The sequence below is a fragment of the Marmota marmota genome, unplaced genomic scaffold, assembly GCF_001458135.2.
Source record: "Marmota marmota marmota unplaced genomic scaffold, marMar, whole genome shotgun sequence".
Taxonomy (NCBI): Eukaryota; Metazoa; Chordata; class Mammalia; order Rodentia; family Sciuridae; genus Marmota; species Marmota marmota.
The window spans coordinates 3,390,604-3,413,627 of NW_025999990.1; the positions used below are offsets into that span (position 1 = coordinate 3,390,604).

General features: G+C 37.6%; 1 protein-coding gene across 4 annotated transcripts in view; it reads right to left on the minus strand.

Annotated features, from left to right (window-relative positions):
• The window catches only part of Nln (neurolysin), a 100,789-nt gene that overhangs the window by 4,861 nt on the left and 72,904 nt on the right, over nucleotides 1–23,024 (minus strand). For 2 of the 4 annotated variants that reach the window (XM_015482296.2, XM_048806096.1), the window contains exons 9-12: nucleotides 22,453–22,654; nucleotides 10,679–10,865; nucleotides 10,212–10,340; nucleotides 8,480–8,616 (exon numbers count right to left, since the gene is read on the minus strand). In XM_015482296.2, the coding sequence (XP_015337782.1) occupies nucleotides 8,480–8,616; nucleotides 10,212–10,340; nucleotides 10,679–10,865; nucleotides 22,453–22,654 (655 nt within the window). The remainder of the gene's footprint in view (nucleotides 1–8,479; nucleotides 8,617–10,211; nucleotides 10,341–10,678; nucleotides 10,866–22,452; nucleotides 22,655–23,024) is intronic. The other 2 variants (XM_048806095.1, XM_048806097.1) reach the window with 2 other exon arrangements.

Sequence of the window (23,024 nt, forward strand, 5' to 3'; positions counted from 1 at the left end):
TATATATATATAAATTCAATTCAGTTCTTCAGTTGTACCAGCCTCATATCAAGGGCTCAATAGCCACTTGTGGCTATCATACTGTCTAGGGCCTGGAGCACAAAGATTTTTAGGAGATCTTATACATGTTCCAATACAGAATATAGAAAGGCACATGGCAAACTTGTTGCCTCAATTACAAGTTTTGGATAGATTTTCTTAAAAAGAGAGTATTTATAAACAGTGATATGGCACTTACTGAAAACTCTGGGGATGAGGCGCTGGAGTTAGATTTAGTTTGCTTTAGGAAAACAAAAACAAAAACGATGTGCTTTTCTTGCGTGGTCCAAAGCAGTATTTACTATTTCAACAGCAGTCTAGAATCTTAAGTGTGATTGTGGCTATTTTGTCAGACACTTTATTATTCTGAGGAGCAGCATAATGGAGCTTTTAAGTTCAACTGCACTTTACTTCCTGCCTTTTTTTTTTCAGTCCTAAATGTGTTCAATTTGACTAGTGTTTTAAATAGGTACTATCAGAGAGGAGCAGTACAGAAAGAACAGAGAAAATGTGAGTTAATTTTATCTGCACAATTATAAAAATTTTTATTTTTGTACCCTTTATTAAGAAAAAAATATATATCAGTAGTAGGCACAACAACATTAATGAACCCTCATGTACCCATTGCCCTGCTTTAATAATTAATATTTATTTGAATAAATACACCTATATATGAAATTCTTCATGCTCAAGACACACATTTTTTGGAGTGTGTATTTTTGGTGGTGATGGGGTGGGGTAGTGCTAGGGCTCTAACCCTAACCCTCATGCAGCCAGATGAGCTCTCTACCACTGAGCTATCCCTGGTCCCCTCAAAATCTGGATGTTACATATCCTTTATTTATTAAAGAGATATTTCACTCTACAAATACTACAGGAAGAGTAATGAAAATCTAAATAAATGATTAAAAAATCACCCAAAGTGCTAATATCTCACAAAGTGTTCTTTCTGTGTAGAAAACTGAAATTTTAGGTAGCAAAGGAAAGCAAGCGTTTGAAGAGATGCATGATTGTGCTGAGACAGCTCATGACTCCTCTGCATGGCGGAATCATTTCAGACCAGGGCACTGTTTAGTCTCATAATATGTGGCTCAGTACAGCTCAAGTCTTCCTCTGCTTATGGCTCCAAACAAGTTGATTCAATTTCCTGAATTACAGTGCAATAGGCTTTTAATAGTTTCATTTCCTTTGCAATGAAGTTTTGAGAAGAGTTTAAGAGTCATTTTGGTAACAGGCTCTTGCTTTTGTTAAAAAAAAAAAAAAAAAGTAGTTAAGTGAATTTTTGTCTTAGGAAGGTGCCAGGCTCCTTGGGTAAGAGAATGTGGTCTGGGAGACATCTGCCACAGGTGAAAGGAGGCTTTGCCCTCAGTTGTTCAACTTTGTTCACCCAATAAAGAAACCAGACTGCAAGGAAAGCAGGACAGGAAGCTCTGAAACACTAACATTTTTCATGTCACAAACATCCTCCAGAAGGATCTGCACGTGGTAAGAACCCCTGTTAGCTCTCCTGTGAAGGAAGTTTAGTGTCACCTCTGCAGCTTTTATTTTTATTTTTATTTTTTTTAGGGGGAGAGGGTAGGACAAAACAACACAATGGTGATGGGTCGTGGGGAACAGTGGGGGAGAGGTAGGCAGGAAAAGAAGAGACTGTCAGAGAAAGGGAGTGCAAGAAAGGAGGGTGCTGAGCAATGGCAAGGAAAAGTGGGGAGAGAACATGGGAAATGAAGGAGAGGAGAAGGGAAAGAGGGAGAGAGAAAGGGAAAAGGGAGACAGTGGCAAGAAGAAAAACAGCTCTGTAGTTCTGAATCCTGGAAGGTTAGCACAGATCCCTGGCACCTGTGCAAGTCTTCTCTAACACTGATGATTTCTTTTTCTGTTTCAAAGAATACAAGACCTAGTTCATTTTGTTTTCTAGAAATGGAATGTAACACTGATGATTTCTAAAGCAAAACCAGGAATTCTGGAATCAGGCCCAGGTTTTTGAATCTTGGCTCCATCCCTCAGCTATGTAATTTTGGGCCTTGGTGTCTTACCTGTAAAATGGGAAAAGGTCTATCTCACTGTTTCCAGAGATTAGACGATTTCAGCACTTTGCCTATTCCCTGGATATGGACCTGGCATTCGATAAATTTTATCCCTCCTCTCATTTCCTTTCTTCTCTCATTGCCCCAGAGTGCAGTTACTCATCAACAGTTCAGGGAAATAAATGCATTCATGGTTTGACATTTCTTTAAAATTAGTTCTGTCTCCTAATAAAGCTAGAGAGAAGCACAAGAGATTTCACTTCTACTATTAGCAAGAAACAGAATGCATAATTCAACAAGAATATTAAGGAGGAGAGACAAGGCACTCATTTTACCCAAGAATATGAACCTTTTGAGGTAATACTTTAGTAGCAATCATAATTATCCAAATGAAGGATGCTTATAATTTATTAGTAATGAAAACATAAAGGGGGAACAGCTTGGGTCCCCTGCTACCTCTGGCATCTCTGAGGCAGCACATACAAGCTCCCATGGCCTTTCAACCTTCCAACTCTGGGAAGCAGGGCCAGAGACATCTCCTTCTAACATTGAGTAACAGTCATGCGGGCAGAGAGCACCCGGCCAACAGGGGATGATGACCATGCACCTAACAAGCTCAGCGGCCTGCTTTAAAGCTGGACTTTGAAACCTTTCCTTCCATGGCCTGCAGCACACTCTTTGTTTTCTATGAGAGTGAGGAGATGGCGGGTGGAAAAAAATAAAAATGAAAATAAAATGGAACAAAACAAAACAAAAAACCCCCCAACCTTTGATGACAACAAAGGAGGGAGAGGATGGAAGACCAGTAGTCAGGGACATTGAAACAAAAATAGCAGTAGGAATTGTCTGAGTAGAGAAGGCCTTCAGGAAACCTTAAACAGAATCCCTTAGGAGGACAAACTTTTATTTATGGTGGGGAGAGATTAGGAAAAAAAAGTAGCCTGGGTAGAATCACACATTAGGCTCGAGGGGCAGGGGCAGAGTGGCGGCAACCACTACTTATGCTCAAAGAGGTACACATGTGTGAAACTCATAATCAAATTACACAGTTCGGAAGAGAGGAGGGGAAACAAAGTTTAATAAAATAGTTCCTTTTATAAGGATCTTCTGACTAAAGGAGATATAAAGAAATACATAATTAACAAGCCAGATTATAAGGGCTTGAAGAGAAATACAAGGAAGAGCTGTAAGCACACAAAGAAGAAAAACAGGGGGTTAATTTTAGATGGAGCAGGTCAGGCCTTTAAAATATTAAAGAAGAAGAGCCAGGTGTGGTGGTTGCACACCTGTAATCCCAGCAACTCGGAGACTGAGGCAGAGATCACAAATTCGAGGCCAGCCTCAGCATGTAGTGAGGCCCTCAGAAACTTAGTGAGACCCTGTCTCAAAATAAAATGCAAAAGAGTGCTGGGGATGTGGCTCAGTGGATAAGCCCCCTGGGGTTAGGTCCCTGGTACCAAAAGAAAAAAAAAAAAAAGAAAATATTCAAGAAGAAACCAATCCCATCTTCTTTTGTTCCTTAAATCAGGCAAAACCCAAGGCTGTTAGAAAAAGGTAAGGTAAAAGACAAAAGTGAGCTGTTGGGTGATAAATCAGAAGAGCAGAAGCAGACATAAAATTTGGATGGCAGACTTTTAAGAATCTCCAAGAGAGAGAAAGTGCCATATTCTTTCTTGGTGACACATTATAGCAGGAAGTGGGCCTAGGATTCTGTTTGAAAAGGACTGGCACACTTAGCTTGATAATATACATTCTCTGCAGGCAATTTTTCCATGTTTAACTAAAATTCTTCAGGTTTCTGGATATGTTATTGCATGTAAGATCTAGGTACTTTCTTTTGATGTTGCAGACTAAAATATAATAGTTCCACCTAACTATCTTGGTCTTTCTGAAGTGACACTTGGTTATACTTCCCTTCACTGATGGAAGGAACAAAGCTTAGCAATTTCTCTAAATGCAAAAGAGTAGGAAGAAAATTCTGGCTCAACAATAAAATTGCCTTTGAATCCGCAATGTCTATTATACCTCTTAGGAAATTTTCCCACAATGAAGTTGCCTTATAAAAAGAAATGGCCCTAGTTAAAATGCACCCCCATTTTTTTCAACCCTGTGATTAGCTGCTGAATTTTGAAATTATATTTGGTGACCTTAAAGATATCCTTGAAGGGCTGAGGTTGTAGATCAGTGGTAGAGCTCTTGCCTAGCATGTGTGAGGCACTGGGTTTGATTCTCAGCACCACATATAAATAAATAAAGTTCCAACAACAACTAAAAAAAGATATCCTTACACAGTGTCAAGTGCTTGCTGGAAAAGTGTTAATCACAAATAGTTCTTCCACAGTTATTTAAGAGAACAGTTGAGGAAGTAAAAGTTATATTTGATAATGAGACAACTTCTCCATTACTTTAGGTAATATTTAGTAAATTAACCAGTTAAAATGTGATAGCTACATATAATTAAGAATTATGTAAAAACTACAGATAAAAACACAGATAATTGTTAGGCTATGATAGATAAGTGGCCAGTTATAATACTCTGATTCAGGCCTTCAAAGCAGAATAAAAACAACTGTACCATAAAATATTCTACAGCTACCATTTGGTATTCAGAATGTTGTGGGTTTCTATTTGATCCTCCTGTTAGTGTTTTCTCAATGATTAGCTTGATAGGATTGGAAACAGTTCTCAGAGCAGATCCTGGCATCTGTCTACAGAATAGCAAGAGGTTATAAGAGCAGGCCTGCAGCTGGGTGCAGTGGTGCATACTTGTAATCCCAGTGACTCTGGAGTCTGAGGTAATGGGTCCCAAGTTCAAAGTTAGCTTCAGCAACTGCTGAGACCCTGTCTCAAAATAAAAAAATAAAAAGGACTAAAACACCTCTGGATTCAATCCCCAGTTCAAAAGCCAAACAAAACGAAAAGAGAAGGCCTGCAGATACACTTCTGTATTGTGTAACCAATGATTTCTACTAGCCCTAATAGCACTGACTAACTCCTTGAAGGGGACCCTGCTATCTTTCCAAAATGATCCAAATACTCATTAGGGAGGGTGAGACCCTGAGACAAGAAAATCGGCATAATGTACTATGATTGCTCTAATTTCTATGACTTCAGACCAACTGAGCATTACTTTACACCATAAAAGTTTCCTTTTTTTTCTGGTATTGGAGATTAAACTCAGAGGTGCTCTACCATTGAGCTACACTCCCAGCCCTTTTTATTTTTTCTTTTGAGGTAGGGTCTTGCAAAGTTACTGAGGCTTGCCAGGAACTTGTAATTCTGCTGCTTCACTCTCCTGAGTCCCTAAGATTACATGTGTGTGCTACCATGTGTGGCTATTTAGTTTTCAATTTCTAAAACAACTAGGCACAACGTAAAACTGAGAAAATGTTCCATTAAAAAGTATTGAAAAAAAGTTAACAATTGCTGATAAACTTACCACCCAAAGATAGCTACTGCCAACATTTTGATAAGCATTTTTCTTTTTCTTTCTTTCTTTTTTAGAACTGGGGACTGAACCCAGGAGACCTTTACTACTGAGCTACATCCCCAAGCCCTTTTAATTTTTTTCTTTTGAGACAGGATCTTACTAAGTTGCTGAGGCTGGCCTTGAACTTGTAATTTTCTTGCCTCAGCCTCCTGAGTTGCTGTGATTACATGCATGAGCTACCACGCCCAGCTGATGTACTTTTTTCTAATAATATTTTATTTATTTATTTATTTTTGGTACCAGGGATTGAACCCAGGGGTGCTTAACCACTGAGCCACATCCCTACCCCTTTTTAAAAAAATGTTTACTTTTTAGTTGTAAGTAGACATAATACCTTTATTTTATTTTTATGTGATGCTGAGGATTGAACCTAGTGCTTCATGAATGGTAGGCAAGCACTCTACTCAGCCACAACCCCCAGTCTCCCTAACCCTTTTTATATTTTATTTTGACACAGGGTCTTCCTAAGTTGTTGAGGCTAGCTTTGAACTTATGATCCTCTTCCTGCCTCAGCCTCTCGAACCACTGGGATTACCTGCCTGCACTGCTGCACCCATCTCTAATCATATTTTAAAATTAAAAATTTCAATCTATGTAATAGTTAATATTAAATATTTAAGAATGTTTAATATTTAGTATTTGAAACCCTTCCTCTATGCCAAAGCTACTCTCATGTTATGAGGATGGAAAAATCACTTTTGGTTTTTGGTTTAGATGATCTGGAAGATTTCATAAATGAGTGATTTTTGGAGTGGAGCTTTTAACAATGGTAGGAATTTTGAAAGGTAAAGACAAAGAAGGCAATGCTTTAGGTGTAAACAGAATAAACAAATGTGCCATGGGAGCACAAAGCTGTGTGACACAGGGAGTACTGGGAGGTGAGGCAGGGGTTGACTGCATTACTAAGAGCTGTGAGCAAAGAGGGATAACCAGAAGCAGGGGGCAAGGAAAAAGGGGCTGAGGCCCTTGTAGTTGGTGGGAAGGCAGGTAACTTTCCAGTTCAGGTGGTGGGGGTAAAGCCAGGAAACTGAGGTCTTCAAAGATTGTTTCTCACATCAAGAAATTAGGCTGTAAAAAGAACAATGGAACAGTAGCACTGACTGAAGTGACCAGAGTTGGCAACAAGTTTTTTCCCCAAGATGACAAACCAGTAAGGCTTGGAGTTAAGACAGGAGGAGGGAGATAAGTATTTTTGAAGTATAGGATGAGTTTCCCTAACCTAGAAATCCTTAATCCAAAATGCTCCCACATCCAAAACTTCTTGAGTGATGACATGACTTTTGAAGTTTTGGATTGAGGAGCATTTTGAATTTCAGATTTTCAAATTAGGGATGTTCCATCACTAAAGTCTATGCAAATATCCCAAATTTGGAAAAACTTCAAAACTGAAACACTTCTGATGCCAAGCATTTTCGATAAGGGACACTCAGCCTGTAAAAAGAAAGAAAGACTAAGGTATTCACTTTCAATGATCTTAATTTTCTTTTCTTCTCTTTTTTTTTAAATCAGTGCTGGCCTAACAAACTGAGGGCCTCACAAATGCTATACAAGTGCTCTACCACTGAGTTTTACCCCAGCCCAACTTTCTTAATACAGAGGATCTCCTCTATTGACAGAGAAGTAAGCTGATGGGGACTTGGAGGAAATTACTGAGGTGGAAAGGAGTAGGACCACAGAAAATCACTGAGTGATCAGTTCAGATCGGAGAGTATAACTTTTGTAGTAGTGCAGGTTAATGAAGTCATACAATCTTCTAGGATGCTGAATTCCAAAGGCACCATCTTTTCATGAGATGCAGATTAATGAAAGGCTAGGTACTGGCTGATGATCATGCAGAAGTGAGAATGCCTGAGAACAACAGTTAGAAACTGACCTTTGTAAATGGACTGGCTACTTAATGGAAGGAGACTTAAAGGGATCTATCAGACTGGTGGGGTGGAATGGGAGGTAAAGTGCTTGGAAAGAATAGTGAGTATATAGGATGTGGGTTCCATACAGGTTTTTTTTTTTCCTTTAGGAGAAAAAGCACTGAGGGAATAGTGATCTAAATTACACCAATGTATTTAATATGTGTGTGTGTGTGTGTGTGTGTGTGTGTGTGTGTGTGTGTGAGAGAGAGAGAGAGAGAGAGAGAGAGAGAGAGAGGTACTTTGCAATTCAGAAACAAAAGAGATCAGAGCACAAATCAGTTAATTGAAATACAGAGAGTCTGATTTTGAGTTTGTTCTTCTGATTTATGAATAAACAGAATTTAAAAACATACTGGAAAATATTTCAGCCTTAGAAATAATCTGACAGCTGAGTCTTCAGTAAGCATGAGGCCAGGGGGCTGTAACACAGGAAGGTTTGGCTGGCAGCCACCTGGCAGTCAACTCACTAAGCATAGGATGGAACAGCTCAGGCTAATGAAGCAGCTTCAGTTACCTAAAGGCATTTAGGTCACAAACTGTGTAGTAGGTGGAGTACGCCAGCCACCGAAAAAGGGTGCCTCCCACAGAAAATGTACAAAGAAAGTTTGTAAAGAATATCAAAACAAAGGGAGACCATTTACATCACCAAGAAGTTTACCTTTCTTTCCCAACCTTCTATAAAACAAAAATACTGTAAAGCACATGTCAAAACTAGCAGCTATAAATTCTCAGATGCATAAACAAGGCTTTGAGTTTTTAATTATGCAATATATTGGAATGTTAATAAGCAAGAAAATGCAGTAGGTTTTTTTTTTAAACCTATAGAATTAGAGTTAATCACTTGTACACTGTAACTTAATGATGTATGATGATTTGGGAAGATGCAAGACCTTAAAGTTAAAAGCTGTTACCATACCTCTTGCTGTAAAGTCTAGATGTCATAAACATTTTGTACTAGAATTTAAAGAGGCAAGGGCAACTAAAAAATTACAAAAGGAAAAAGAAAAACACAATACCTCTGGATTCATTATCCCTTCTTTTTTAAAACAGCTGTAAAACATGTCCATGGAAAACACTTCACTCCAGAGATATCCATAATATTGGCCATCATATCCCCCAGCCAAATGTCCAAAAGTAGCTGGCATATTTGTGCCTTTAAAAAAAGAAGATACATTTCAATCAATGTGATAAAAGGGTTAATTACCAGGTTTCAGCCAGCTCAAGTTTCCCTTTGGGGAGTCCAGCTGTGGGAGGAGAGAGTGAATGATAAGATCTCACCTCTAGTACTCCTGGGTTTAAGTGTGCCCTTGGCCAAGATGTTTACAAACTTCTCTCCTATCAATGGATCAACCTTAGAGCTGGTTTCACCCAAGCTCTGGAATGCCTAACAATAGTTTCAGGGGCTTTGTCCACACCCACCTCTTGCTCAACCCTTTCTTATTCCTTAGATATAGAAACCTATGTGTCTTAAAAATACTCTAATGTTAATGCTACTTTTTACATTTGTGTGTGTGTGTGTGTGTGTGTGTGTGTGGTGGGGGGATGGAACCCAGGGCCTTGCACACGCAAGCAATAAGCTCTCTATTCACTGACCTATACCTGTGGCCCTTTGCCACACCTTTTTTTTTTTTTTTTTTGGGGGGGGGTATTGGGAATTGAACTAAGGGCCATTGGACCTCTGAGCAACCTCCCCAGCCCTTTTTTGTATTTTATTTAGAGACAGGGTCTCACTGAGTTGCTTAGTGCCTTGCTTTTTGCTGAGTCTGGCTTTAAATTCATGATCCTCCTACCTCAACCTCCTTAACTGCTGGGATTACAGGCACCCGGTTGCCATACCTTTTAATGTCTAAAATGTCTCAGAATAAAATGGTACTTGTTTTAAGTTGTCTGAAAAAGAACTCTTATAAAGTGAAAAAAGCTTTACCGAGTCAGTCTATCTTAAGGACTACTTTAAGAAGGATTTTGTTAAAGTGTCTGGAGGCACAAAGTTGCTCTATGGTTTACTCTAAACAGATCACCACAGGAAGTGAGGAGGCTAGAATGACTCAAATGACTGTTCTTATCTTTATTATCTCCATAAATGTGGCTGATTCATTTTAGTAACAATTTCCTAGGTGAAAAAAAGTCATCTTACTACATATCAAAGTACATCTATATACTGGCTTAAAACATAAACACGTAGGGACTAGGTACTCACCTAGCATGCATGAGGCCCTGGGTTCAATCCCCAGCACCACAAAAACAAAACCAACACACAGACACATAGACACACAAACTCACATATCCTCTAACAAATCCCATGTTTCACGTTAGAAACTATCAGTGAGTCCAGTGCCTTAATTGAACTCAGAATCAGAAACAAAGCAGAAATTCAAGTTTCTCTCTAAAAACACCCCTCTGCCAATTTCTTACTGAAAATCAGAGGGAAGTCAGGGTACATACAGGGAAGGAGAAGCCAGACCGGTGCTGCCAAATGCGAATGGCTCTCTCAGATCCTGGGTGGAGGCCAATTGCTCATGCCTGATTACACTAAAATGCTGTGAATCTGGAGCCACCTTTCCTTTGAGCACATCTGGACAGGGTAACTCACAGGGACACAGTATGCTCATCTGAAAGTCATGGCCTGATTATTATAGAAATAAATAAATTTAGCTTTTTTTGAATAACTTCACCTCCCCTGCAGTGTGAGGAGTATGCCCTACACTTCCTTCACAAGCAAAATAAACTCAAGTTACAGGATTTACATACCTGGAGTAGCTGCAACACCTAGAATTTCTGTGCAATATTTGGCATATATGCTTGCGGCGTCCAGCGATGTATTGGTATGGAGGGACTGATCAACTTTGCTCAAAACAATTTGGCGGAGGGTCAGAAGACCTAGATGTAAGAATGTTTAACCATATTTTGGAAAAGAGAGAACTATGTGTTCTAACATTACAAGATCTGAGATTTCAAACACTGATTCCAGTAGTACATATCATCAAATGGACCAAGATATCTTAATGAATTTAAGATTTAAAAGGAGATTGTTTCCCCCACCCCAGATAATCCCATGATTTCCTCTTCCAATATATTTAGAGTTCTCTCTCTGCATATTAGCACCCTCAGGATACCATCAATATAAAAGGGAACATAAGTCCTACAGAAGAAGAGGCCAAGAATTCTACATTAAGCTATTCTCATTTATTTTCCTTTTCTAAAATAACAACTCATACCTGTGTTGACCAGTCTAGAAGCAACAAGCTTTTCAAGCAGATCATCTGTAATAGGGCTTCCGTCTTTATAATGTTTTGACAATCTTCGGAGGGAATCAATGTCCCACACCCAATTTTCAAGCATTTGTGATGGTACCTCTACAAAGTCAGTTTCCACATTTGTTCCACTAAATCGTGCAAACTCAGTCTAGAATGCAAACAGAGGTACTTTTTAAAGCCTAGCATAAAAACTACATATGCAATGAATTATAATTAAGGAACACTAAAACTTAAGGCAAAATCAGAGCCAAGTGTGTTTGTGAATGAAGTGTTGAAATAACCTCAAACTGACGTAAAAATACAGTAGCCAAACAACATGAAAAACAGCCTCTGAATACTCCATATTAAAGTATTATTCCATTCGTTTGAACTATAGACAAACTTGGAACAATCACTAGGAAATCCTAAGCAGGAAAAAAAAAAATAGGTCTAAGTTAAAAGCAAACGTTAAATTTTGAAAATAAAAATATAGTTTCAAAGAATTTTCCATTAAAAATAAAGACATCATAAGACAAGTAATCTCCTTAGCTCCTTGTGTAAACATAAGTTGCTTACTTGTGTTTACTCAATACATGCCTTTCTGGGGAACTTATCACTCTACTGTTAGCTAACTCAAGCTTAAGTCATTAAAGAGTTAAGTTACAACATTCTCGAGTGACACTGTGTGTGTGTGTGTGTGTGTGTGTGTGTGTATGTGTGTGTGTGTGTGTGATGCTTTGTGTCCTACCCTTGAAATCAGTGGTTCTAAGATAATCATGTTGTGGACAGCCTGACTGGGACCTCTCAGGATGGGCAGAAGATGATACCTCAAAATAAGAAGTTACTTCAGTGGGAGATAGTATGTAAATTAGTTGGCAGTGGGGTGAGTTAAATGCTGTTAAGAAAACAGAAAGAATATATTCAAAAGTCAAAGTACCCATTGTAAAAATATAAGGCCTGGGCTAAGAGCTTAAAAATAAAAATGTTTAAAAGAGTTTTAAAAAGCTTAGTTTAATAAATACTTGAATCAGAGGTCAGAAAAGCTCTCAAGCACAAAGATGGAGCTGTACTGGAACAGGCTAGCCCCCCCCCCCCTTTGTTTTTATTTATTTTTTCAGGCTAGCGTGTCCTTCACACTGTCTACAGCACACTTGTAAAACTGTCACTGGCAGAGAAAGACAGCATTGCCATGAGTGGGTCATCGGTAGAGTGGGGGTCTGTCATTCTGCGCATCTTCTCCCGAACCTCTATCTCACTTTCCTTTTCATGTCTTATATTTCAACCTTCTTTCCCAGACTTCATCATCCCTGGGGCTCTACATGGGGGGACAAGAAGAGGGACCTAAGCACTGAGAAGGCAGCAGATGGGATTCCAAATCAGCAGCAAACAACCATTCTGCTTTTGGCCCAGGGCAGAAGCACAGATGTCAGAACGCCATCACACATTCTGCCTTCCCCTCTTTATGCAAAAACACGTTTTGCTTGACTTCCTATTATAATTGTGCTGATTCTAGATATGAAGAGCTGCAAATACTGGAGGGCTAAGGGAAACTAAATTCACTAGGCTCTGGAACTAGGCCACCTCTGTTGAGGACATTCCAATAAAAAATGCTTACAGGGACAGAGGCAAGGGTCCCTAGAAATGGAGTACTTTGCCTCATTCTGGTATTCTAAGATTATACCCTATATTACAGATAAAATGATGTTATACAATAATTATTACAACCAACATGCATTGAGACTTTACTAAGTCGGGCATTAGGTTAGGCTCTTTACATGGATTATCTGATGTAAATCCCCAAACAACTGTATGAAGCAGTACCATTATCTTCATTTTTGAGATAAGGCAACTGAGGTACATAGAGATTAACAGCAGAACAAGGCTTTGAAATAGGTGATTTGACTCCATAACCTATAATATTTACCACAAATGCTACAGTGCATCTCTCTCTTAGGGAAAAGTGGAAAGAGAAGTGTTAAATTAAAATATGCAAAATGACTAAGTCCTCTTAGAAGAGATCTAAAACAGAAAAGTCTAACATCAAACTTCCCCCTTATATGAAGAATTAAAGTGAAGTTTCAGTGGGCTTCTTTCGAACACTGGAAGACTTCTGAAAGATCAAACATAAGACTGAGACATAGAAGCCAGCCTTCATACCCCAGGCATATACCCTGAGAGCTGGGATTCTGCACTACTAACTGCATAATTTTATACATTTATTAAGATAGGTACTAACAGAGCAAATAATGGTAAATCACACCATAGGTTATCACCATACAGTATGACAAAACCATAAACTTTATATACCCTGCTTGTGGGAATATTTTTCAGTCAAATCAACCCCAAATAACAACAAAAGTGTGTGTCTGTGTGGTGTATTGGGGGGATGCTATTCAGTATCCAGAAAAATGCAAACAAATGAGTAACTTATGAGTTAGAGTCAAAATTGGATAAAATAGGAATCAATACAGTTATGCTGCACAGAGTAGAGAGGGCTTATTCTACCCTGAAGTCTTGTTGTTATGTGTGTGTGTTGTGGGGGGGGGGGCACAGCTGATGAATGAATAGATCAACAATGTCTTCTAAAGAACAAAAGGAAATGTTTGCAAGGAGTAAGAGCTAAAAATAGCCCTACTGCTTACTAATTTCCCCAAAGTCAGTCATGCTGTTTCTCTCTGAGCCCTTTGGGCAACATCATCTGAATAGTTTTCAAATGAGGAGGACAAAGAACCTAAAGAATTCAAAGGCTCAATTTGTAGCAAACAACTAAATTCTCAAGACAAAGACATCCACAGTCAGACACTGTGTATGTCCACACAGAAAGCAAGATTTGGGATCTAGTAGTCTGATGGGGCCTGAAGTCAAAACAGCTAAAAACCAGTTTTTAAATTATAATTTAAATAACTTTAACAGCTACTTTATATAGGTGGGATGTGGTGACATACTCCAGTAATCCCAATGATTTGAGAGGCTGAGGCCCAAGGATTGCAAATTTGAGGGCAGCCTCAGCAACATAGTGAGATTCTGTTTTAAAATAAAAAGAGCTGTGGATGTAGGTCAGTGGTAAAGCTCCCCTGGGTACAATTCTCCATACCTCCCTGTACCCCACCCCCCAAAAAGGTACTTTTCAGTAGGATCAATTTGAAGGTGTTGAAAATAGTTTATGGGTCATGATAGCTATTGATACTAAAATACCTCCTAGATAAAACTGAATAATTTATAAAGAAAAAACAAAACAACAACAAACCCCTCTCCCAAAGTAACCCAACTACAAATGATTTTGCAGATGATACTTCAACAAGTTTTAGAACACATCTGGTGCAGGAAATGCCTTCAAAATTAAAGCCTAGAAAACAAAGTAAACTTAGATTCCTGTTTGGTTAGAAGTTTTTTTTTTTTTTTTCTTCCCCTAATATTTTTAGTTGTAGATGGATACAATAACCTGTGTTTTGTTTATTTAGTTTTTTATGTGGTGCTGGGGATTCAATCCAATGCCCCTCCATGTGCTTGGCAAGCACTCTACCATTGAGCCACAATCCCAGCCCTGGATAGAAGTTCCTAAGAGGAAGAAAATTGTCTAGGCATGAGATTTTTCTTTATTATCTTTTAAATGGACAATAAGATGCCAAAAATATATTCCACTTCAGACTTTTAAACAGATGACTTGAGGCCACAGATTAACCTGTCAATTTATACTCTGCACTGAGAGCTGGAGCAAAATGACAGAAGCTGAACTAAAATAAAAAGTCACGTGAACTTTTACTGTATTTAAAGGCCAAAGTATTGCAAGTTATTGTCCCAATAAAGAGACTGGTTGCTTTTAGTGGCTCCAACTAAGTATTATTTTCATGATAGCAAATCCCAACTCAAAGAAAAGGCGACTGCTGAAATCAGTAAGTGTACTGTGTTCAGGAAAAAGGACAGGCCTCAAAAGAACTGACTGTGGCTGTCTGATCCACTACTGATTTAGTAGCAGTCATTCCATATCCTCATCTGTTTGATCTACCCCTAAAATTCAGGCATAATGGAGAAATTAATGTAAGAGAGCAAGAACTGGGGGGCGGGGGGGAAGGCTACTATCTACTAGACTTTGCCATAAATAGATGGTTAAAAAATCAGTTACAGTTGGGTGCATTGGTGCAAACGTATAATCCCAGTGGTTTGGGAGGCTGACAGAAGGTTGCAAGTTCAAGGCCAGTCTCTGCAATTTAGCAATGCCCTAGCAACTTAGTGAGACTCTGTCTCAAAATAAAAAATAAAAAGGGCTGGGAATGTGGCTCAGTAGTAAATTGCCCCTAGGTTAAATCTCCAATACCATCTCCTCCCACAAAAATCACAATTTTAACTTCATACATATCTAGCAATCACTGAAAGTAATAGTAGTAATAAAGAGTTTATGAGGGCTGAGGTTGTGGCTCAGTGGTAGAGCGCTTGCCTAGCATGTGTGAGGCACTGGGTTCAAGTCTCAGCACCACATATAGATTAATAAATAAATAAAGGTCCATCAACAACTAAAAAATATTTTTAAAAAAGAGGATATGAATAACACTTTAGCTTTATTATTACTCTTCACAACAGCCCTGCTGTTCAACAAGTCAGTTTCCCACCACCATTTAAAGGATATATGAACAGATAATTTGGAGAAATCTTGAATACTACAAATTAAATTCACAGGCTTGTCTCCAAACTAGTTATACCTTCCTAACTAAGCACTTCTTATTTAAATTGCTCCTTTTTAAAGATAATGCTAAGTGAAGTTAGCCAATCCCAAAAAACCAAATGCCAAATGTTTTCTTTGATATAAGGAGGCTGATTCATAGTGGGATAGGGAGAGGGAGCATAGGGTTGGAGGAGAAGGAAGGGGGCATGGGGTTAGAAATGATGGTGGAAAGTGATGATCATTATTATCCAAAGTACATGTATAAAAAAAAAAAACAAAGTACATGTATGAAGACACGAATTGGTGTGAAAATACTTTATATACAACCAGAGATATGAAAAATGGTGCTCTATATGTGTAATAAGAATTGTAATGCATTCCGCTGTCATATATAAATAAAAGAAAAAAATAAATTGCTTCTTTTTAGATGAAAATCAATAAAAGTACTTTTTCCAATTCAAATGCTAAGAAGGTTAGGGAGTGTACCTTTTCCTAGCACATACACAAAAAATAGGAGGTGCTCAATAAACACTTGTGAAGTGAATGAAACTATGGGAAAAATGCTTCCCAAACTGAAACAACTCTCAGATAGTTTCTCTTACTCTCATGACCTGCCCTCAGCCTCCAGCCTAAAATCACCTCTCTACTACTCAGTCTTCTTTGAATACTTAACATTTAATCTTTGTCATTTTACTTAACAATATCATGCTTTTCATTTTTAAAATTTTTGCATTTTATGGCCTCAAGCTAAACTCGAAACATTCCAGATACAGTAACTTTTCTTTTTTTTTGAACTCTAGCCTACAATACAGTCACAGTAGTTAATCAATGATTCTGCTTTACCCCAAGGGATAGTAGCTAGAACCTTACTCTTGCTAGGCAAGTGCTCTACCACTGAGCTACATTCTCAGCCCTTTTCAATTTTTAAAAATTTTTTATTTTGAGACAGAGTCTTGTTAAGTTGCTGAGACTGGCCTTGAACTTGTGATCCTCCTGCCTCAGTCTCCGAGTAGCTGGGATTACAGGTGTGTGCCACTACATCTGGCAACTGAACAACTGAACATTTTTCTAAAATATACTTTTCTAATTATTTAAAAAACAATACACGTAGAAAATGCAATAAGCAAATAATAGAAATAAGCATATTCCCAAATAGAAATAAATATTATGTAGATTCACATTTTGGTTTCTAATGTTAGTTATTAGCATTTATTCTATGTATACATAAATGTTGTGCTTGTATATATATAAAATAACAAATAAAATTGAGGAAAAGATTCTGAAAGAAAGCATGTCTGACGTTAAAAAGTGATAAACTGTGACTGTGTGAAGGAGCTGGACCTAGGGTGGTAAGGCCACTGCAGATGCCACAAGATTGCTGATAAGCAGCTTACTTTACCTCAACTTCTATGTCAATCTACACAGTGAGAAACTAGATAAAACAATTCTTTGCATATTATTATTAGAATACCATTTAATAATGAAGGAGAAAGAAGACCAACCAACAGGAGTATATACACAGGAGACTCAATTCAGACCATGTGCAACAGTGCTGCCTCTAGTGCACAGAATGAGAATGACAAGAACAGGAAAATGGAGAAAATAATAGTACTTGCTTCAGAAAGTACCGAGAGGATAAAATGAATGAATGGATTCAAAGCACTGTGCACACTGCCTGGCACACAGTCCATGCTCGGTATTCTTGGCTTTCATTCTTGGCCTCTCAGTCTGCCTGTTCAGGTATGACCATGCTTGTCTTTGGCTTCTTCCAAGTATTTACTCCTTAGTGTTAATGTTAATGTATTTCTCTACATCTAATCCTAATCCTTCACCATTCCCAATACTCTAAACTGCTCATTTCTGATCTTGCTTCAGGAATCAGACTTCTAAGTAGGGAGTAATCATCAAGACAAACCAAACACAGCTACAGCCCTGACGGTTTCCAATCACCTTCCTCAGGTCTTCTTTGGACACCCACTGAACTGCTTCATAGAACTGCCTCATGAAATTTTTCCCCCAATTTTAATCCCCAAAGGATTGAATTATACATAAGCATGATTATAAGAATACTTCAAAATAAATTTTTTTAAGAGAATACTTCAAATACTTATGCTTTTCTAAGTACTTTTCCACATATTTATTTAATTTTCCCCAAAATGAAGTAAGTAGATAAGAAAATCACTGTTGTTCCATTTTATGAATAAGAAAAATAAGATGGTCAAAGTGGTCAGATAACTTGCCAAAAGTTATACAGGTAGACCCACAAAGTACAGATGCTTTTAAATCTAGTATTCTTTCTTTCTTCTCTTCTTTTTTTTTTTTTTGCACTGAGAATTGGGTACTGTACTACTGAGCTACATCCCCAGTCCTTTTTATTTTTTATTTTGAGACAGGATCTTGCTAAATTGCTCAGGTGACCTTGAACTTGTGATCCTCCTGCCTCAACCTCCAGAGTAGCGGGACTACTGGTATGCGACACCATGGGAGGCTAATCCAGTGTTCTTGTCATAACACCAGTGTGCCCCTCTGAATAATACCACTTAAGCTCGCCTCACATGTTCGAAGCCCTGGGTTCGATCCTCAGCACCACATAAAAATAAATAAAATAAAGGTATTGTGTCCAACTACAACTAAAACAAACAAACAAAAAACCACCAAGATGCACTATTAGTCTTTTGATCAAGCTTATAGATTATTTCAAATCACATAATTCCAAGTTTTTCTGATGGTTTGTCCCTCTCATGTTTAGTTAAGAAGCCTAATGTTTCCTTAAAAAAATTATCTTTACAGTTCAAAACTCATTATGTTGTTTTTCAAAAAACATAGTACTGGGGATTGAACCCACAGCCTTTATTCATGCTAGGAAAACACTCTATGACTGAACTATATCCCCAACGCTTTTTTTTTTTTTTTCCTTTTAATTCTATTCCAAGACAGGGTCTACCTAAATTGCCCAGGCTGACCTTGAACTTGTAATCCTCTTTCCTCAGCCTATCTCAGCCTCCTGAATTCCTGGGATTACAGGCATGCTCATTACTGCTCTTAATGCACAACCTAACAAAGGCACCACAATGGACATTAGTAAAGGCATTTTCTTCTATTCTACAGAAGTTCCAAAGGCCAGTGATTACTGAGAGCCCAAACCACAATAAAATCAGGAAATAGGAACAGATACCTGTGATATCTCCTCTTGGTTGTTATCTTCAAAATTACCCACCTTGCAGTGTAAACTCAAGAAAATATGAATGAAACTCAACTCCTGAAAAATGAGCTAGCAGACACATTGAACTAGCGTATCTGCATGTTTGAAAACTGGACGTTCCTGCTAACATATTTAAATATTGCTATGACAAACTCAAATGATTTCTTCTGGTCATTACATCTGTCACAGTGGAGAACTCAGATGGTGAACTACCATGTCCTAAAACTGATGTACTGAATACATATGGCAAATTTATTATTCACTATACATTTATCAGATGTCAGCAGTATTACTGAACATAAAAATTATGGTTTTTCTTATTCATTACCATCCATTTTGTCAGAACAAAAGGTTTTAAACTTATTATTTAAGCTGTCAATATATGGATCTGTGCCTACAAAAAACCAAAGTAGTGATCATTGACTCTAAATAAGATTACTAAAAAGTTCTTAAAATATTACATGACATTTAAAAGAATGAATAGACAAAAAGATTTTTCAAAGATAATCTCATGAAGAGATGACCAAGCAAAGGATTGTACCAAACACTATTCATCATATGACACAAACTGTGCTCATGGATGAGATTCGGCAAAACTTCCAGAATTGAATACAGTCTACTGTTTCAAGTGAAAGACACCAAACTGGTGAACATGATGTATATTATGACATTTGGGCTATTTGACACATGAGTGAACATAATAATGTCATAATATCAAGTTAAAAATATTTTCCAGCATTAAAGTAGGTATCTCAAAGGATCAAAATAATGTAAGAAGCTGGTCGCAGTGGCAACCTGTAATCCCAGCAACTTGAGAGACTAAGGCAGGAAGATGCAAGTTCAAGGCTAGCCTTACTAAGACCCTGTCTAAAAATAAAAAAATAAATAAAGAAAGATGGATGGGAGTATAGCTCAGTGGTAGAGCACTTCTGAGGTAAATCCCCAGCATCCCCCCACACACCATACACACAAAAGAGGGAAAAAATAATGTAAGAAATAATGAGAATTGTGGAGAACTGTACCATGAATACCTGGTAAGCATATGATACTAAGATAAGAGAACTATGCCTGCAAAAAGAACAATCATCAAAAGCAATAAAAAATCCTGTTTGAAGAATACTATATATTTTAATGAATGTGATTAAGACACCAAATTACTTCCTTGTGAAACTTCTAGCCAATAATCAATATCCAGAAGGAGACTGTTATATGTCAGGAGTTCTTAACTTTGGAGTCATTATAGTCTGGATATCAAGGGGTCCATGAGCCTTTAGAACACCGTGTATAATTCTGGGTACTTGAGGGTGTCTGCATTTTTGTAGAAGGGGTACTCATGGCTTAAATCAGATTTTCATAGGGTCTTCAAATCCAAAAAAGGGAGGATCCATCTTTTTAAAAGCACACCATTATATGTGTACTAATAAATAATTGGATCTTAGCTAATCTAGCTAATATACCATGAGTCTAAAATTTAGAAGTTTTGATGTTTCATAAAAGTATTTTAGACAATGAAACCTGGAGTTATCAGAATTAAAGGAAATGTCAAGCCACACACTGGACACTGATAGAAGTTCCATATGATAACTATTTCTGAAACTCCAGTGCCATGATAATAGACTTTAAAATTATCTATGCAAGAAGGTTTAGATTATACTGAAAGTTTTCCTGGGTTAAAGAGAGGGTAAAATTGGCTATATCAGGACTTATTTTTCTGGATAGACCTCTATCCTATTCTCTTCCACTTATTTAAATTATAATATTGTTGTTTGTTTGCTTGGTGCTGGGGATGAGTGGTAAGCACATAGTCTACCACTGTACTATACCTCAGCCCTGCTTTTTAAATAAAAGATGAAAGCACTAATATATAAAGATAAGATGTTGAGATAACTAAATCATTTCAAATAGAAGTGATGGTATTTGGGAAATGATGAATACTTGATTATTACAATACATAGGGGTTGTTCTGTGGGCTAAGGATACAGAATGCCCAAAGCTGATCCCACACAGGCCAGGAGAACAAAACAAACTTAAGATATTCCATTTTCTGCTTGTTATTCAAGTTTCCCTGCCAGTGATTCATAAAAACAAAAAACTGTTAACTAGGCAAGCCTCAAAACTAACTCTACTGTACACATTAAAATATATATATATATATATATATATATATATATATATATNTATATCTGTAGTTGGGCACAATACCTTTATTTTATTTATTTTTATGTGGTGCTGAGGATCGAACCCAGTGCCTCACACGTGCTAGGTGAGCGCTCTACCACTGAGCCACAATCCCAGCCCCTCCACTGTACACATTTTGAAAAGCATTTTTTACACAATTTAAATTTCCAAGAGTACAAATACTAGGATCCACCGTGTAAATCCAAGTTATATTACTTTCTTTCTTAGGAGTTTCCAAGGAGGTGTTTGTCATAGAAAATTATGTCATGTTACCATAGGCAACATCATTCTTGGACTTATGCAGATAACACAAAATACTTCTGTCTATAGTTGTTGCTGCTCCATTCAGGGTTTATTTACATGAGTCTTCCAATACTTTAGTATGTTTTACTGCATAGTCACACCCAAGCATTAACTGTTGGAAAACAAAAATATTATTATTTTTTGTGTTCATGAGGAGGACATTGTACTATGATTTAGGAAGACTCCCTGTATAGAGAATGATTATTAGAGAAAATCTAGTAAAATTCCAATAAAACATGGTATTAGGAATACTGTGACAATACTGTCTTCTTAGTTGTGATAGATGTACTGCAGTAAGGCAACATGTTTAAGGGGAAACAGGAAGAAGTACATAGACAATTTTTGTAACGTTTTTGTAAATTTAGAACTATTATAAGCTGGGTGTGGTGGTATGCTCTTGTAATCCCAGCAACTGGTGAGGCTAAGGCAGGAGGTTTGCAAGATCAAGGCCAGTCTCAGCAATTTACTGAGGCTCTAAGCAATAAAATAAAAATAAAAAGGGCTGGGGATGTGGCTCAGTGGTTAAGCACCCCTGGGTTCAATTTCCAGTACCAATAAATAAATAAATAAAAAATAAATAAATAAATGATTGTAGTAAAAAAGTTATCTTAAAAAGTTTATTTTTATAGACACAGATTCCAAATTTAGACAACTGTCCCTCCATTTCTGTTAATATCAGTGTATTTAAACTATTAGGCTAAATATCTGACCAAAGATTTTTCATGTTAATAATAGTTAAACATTAGCAAGTTCAGAAGGCTCTAACCAGAATAGCTTGAGCTTAGTTAAATGGACTGTATTGCAAAGTTGATCATAAGTATACTTTATTATTATTATAATTATTATTGCTAGAGATGAAACCCAGGCCTAGAGATAAATGTACTTTTCTTTTTTGAAATAAATGTACTTTTCATTTTCAGCAGTAAAGAAATTAGTTTTAATCCATTGCACGTACACAAATGTTTCCTGGAAAATTCTCTGCATGGTTTTAGTATATTGTCTATGATTCAAATTTGAGGCTAATAAGGGAGCTGTTACAAACACTTATTATTAGGAGAGGAGTAAAGGGGCCTGAGAGGACTAAAAGCCATCAAACTGAAAAAACCGTTAATAAGCAGAAGGGACAGATTATAGCACAATTTATCTGTGAGGTTTACAGCAAATTCCTACAGAGAAGAAAAAACTTAAAAGAAAAGAGCACAGTATTTGTAACACTTCCTAATGATGGTCGTCTTTCTTTCTCCACAGTGGGTATTCACAAAGCTCTTTCATTGGTGGATTAACCTCTGAGAAAAATTAGGTTGTGAAAGAGGGAAACTGTGTTTTTGCAGGCCTACGAAATTCTTGCACATGTTTATATTATTACAGCAACTAATTGACTAGAAAAAAGAAATTGGTAAAGAAATTACTCACCTGTGCACAGATCTGATGCATGACATGACCAAATTCATGGAAGTAAGTCCTCACCTCATCATGCCTCAGGAGAGAGGGGCGACCTGCTACTGGCTGTGAGAAGTTTACCACAAGGGCAGCCACAGACATCATCCGGTTCCCATCAGGGAGAAGGCAGCCAGGTTGAAGACCAAAGCATGCTGCATGATTGTATTTTCCTTCCCTGGGAACCACAGACACACAGAGGTGAGGAATGAAAGCTTCTCTAGCAACAGTATTGGTGTGGCCTCCTCCAGTCATTAAGCCATATTCAACAGAAGAAAACACTTGCAAACCCTGAATTCACTTTTTAGAAAGCAGCCTGTTTTGCTAAAATGAAAAAAATGAAAACCAAGCAAACAATAACCCCATTATCACTTTGGGTGATTATATTACTAAGATGTCTTTTGTTGAAAAATCTCATATACGAAGAATGTAAACTACACCTAGTAGGCAGTAAATGTCTCCCCCCCCCCAATACTAGGGATTGAACCAATGTTAGTCAAGTGCTCTATTACTGAGCGATATCCACTGTCCTGTCCAAGTTATTTTAA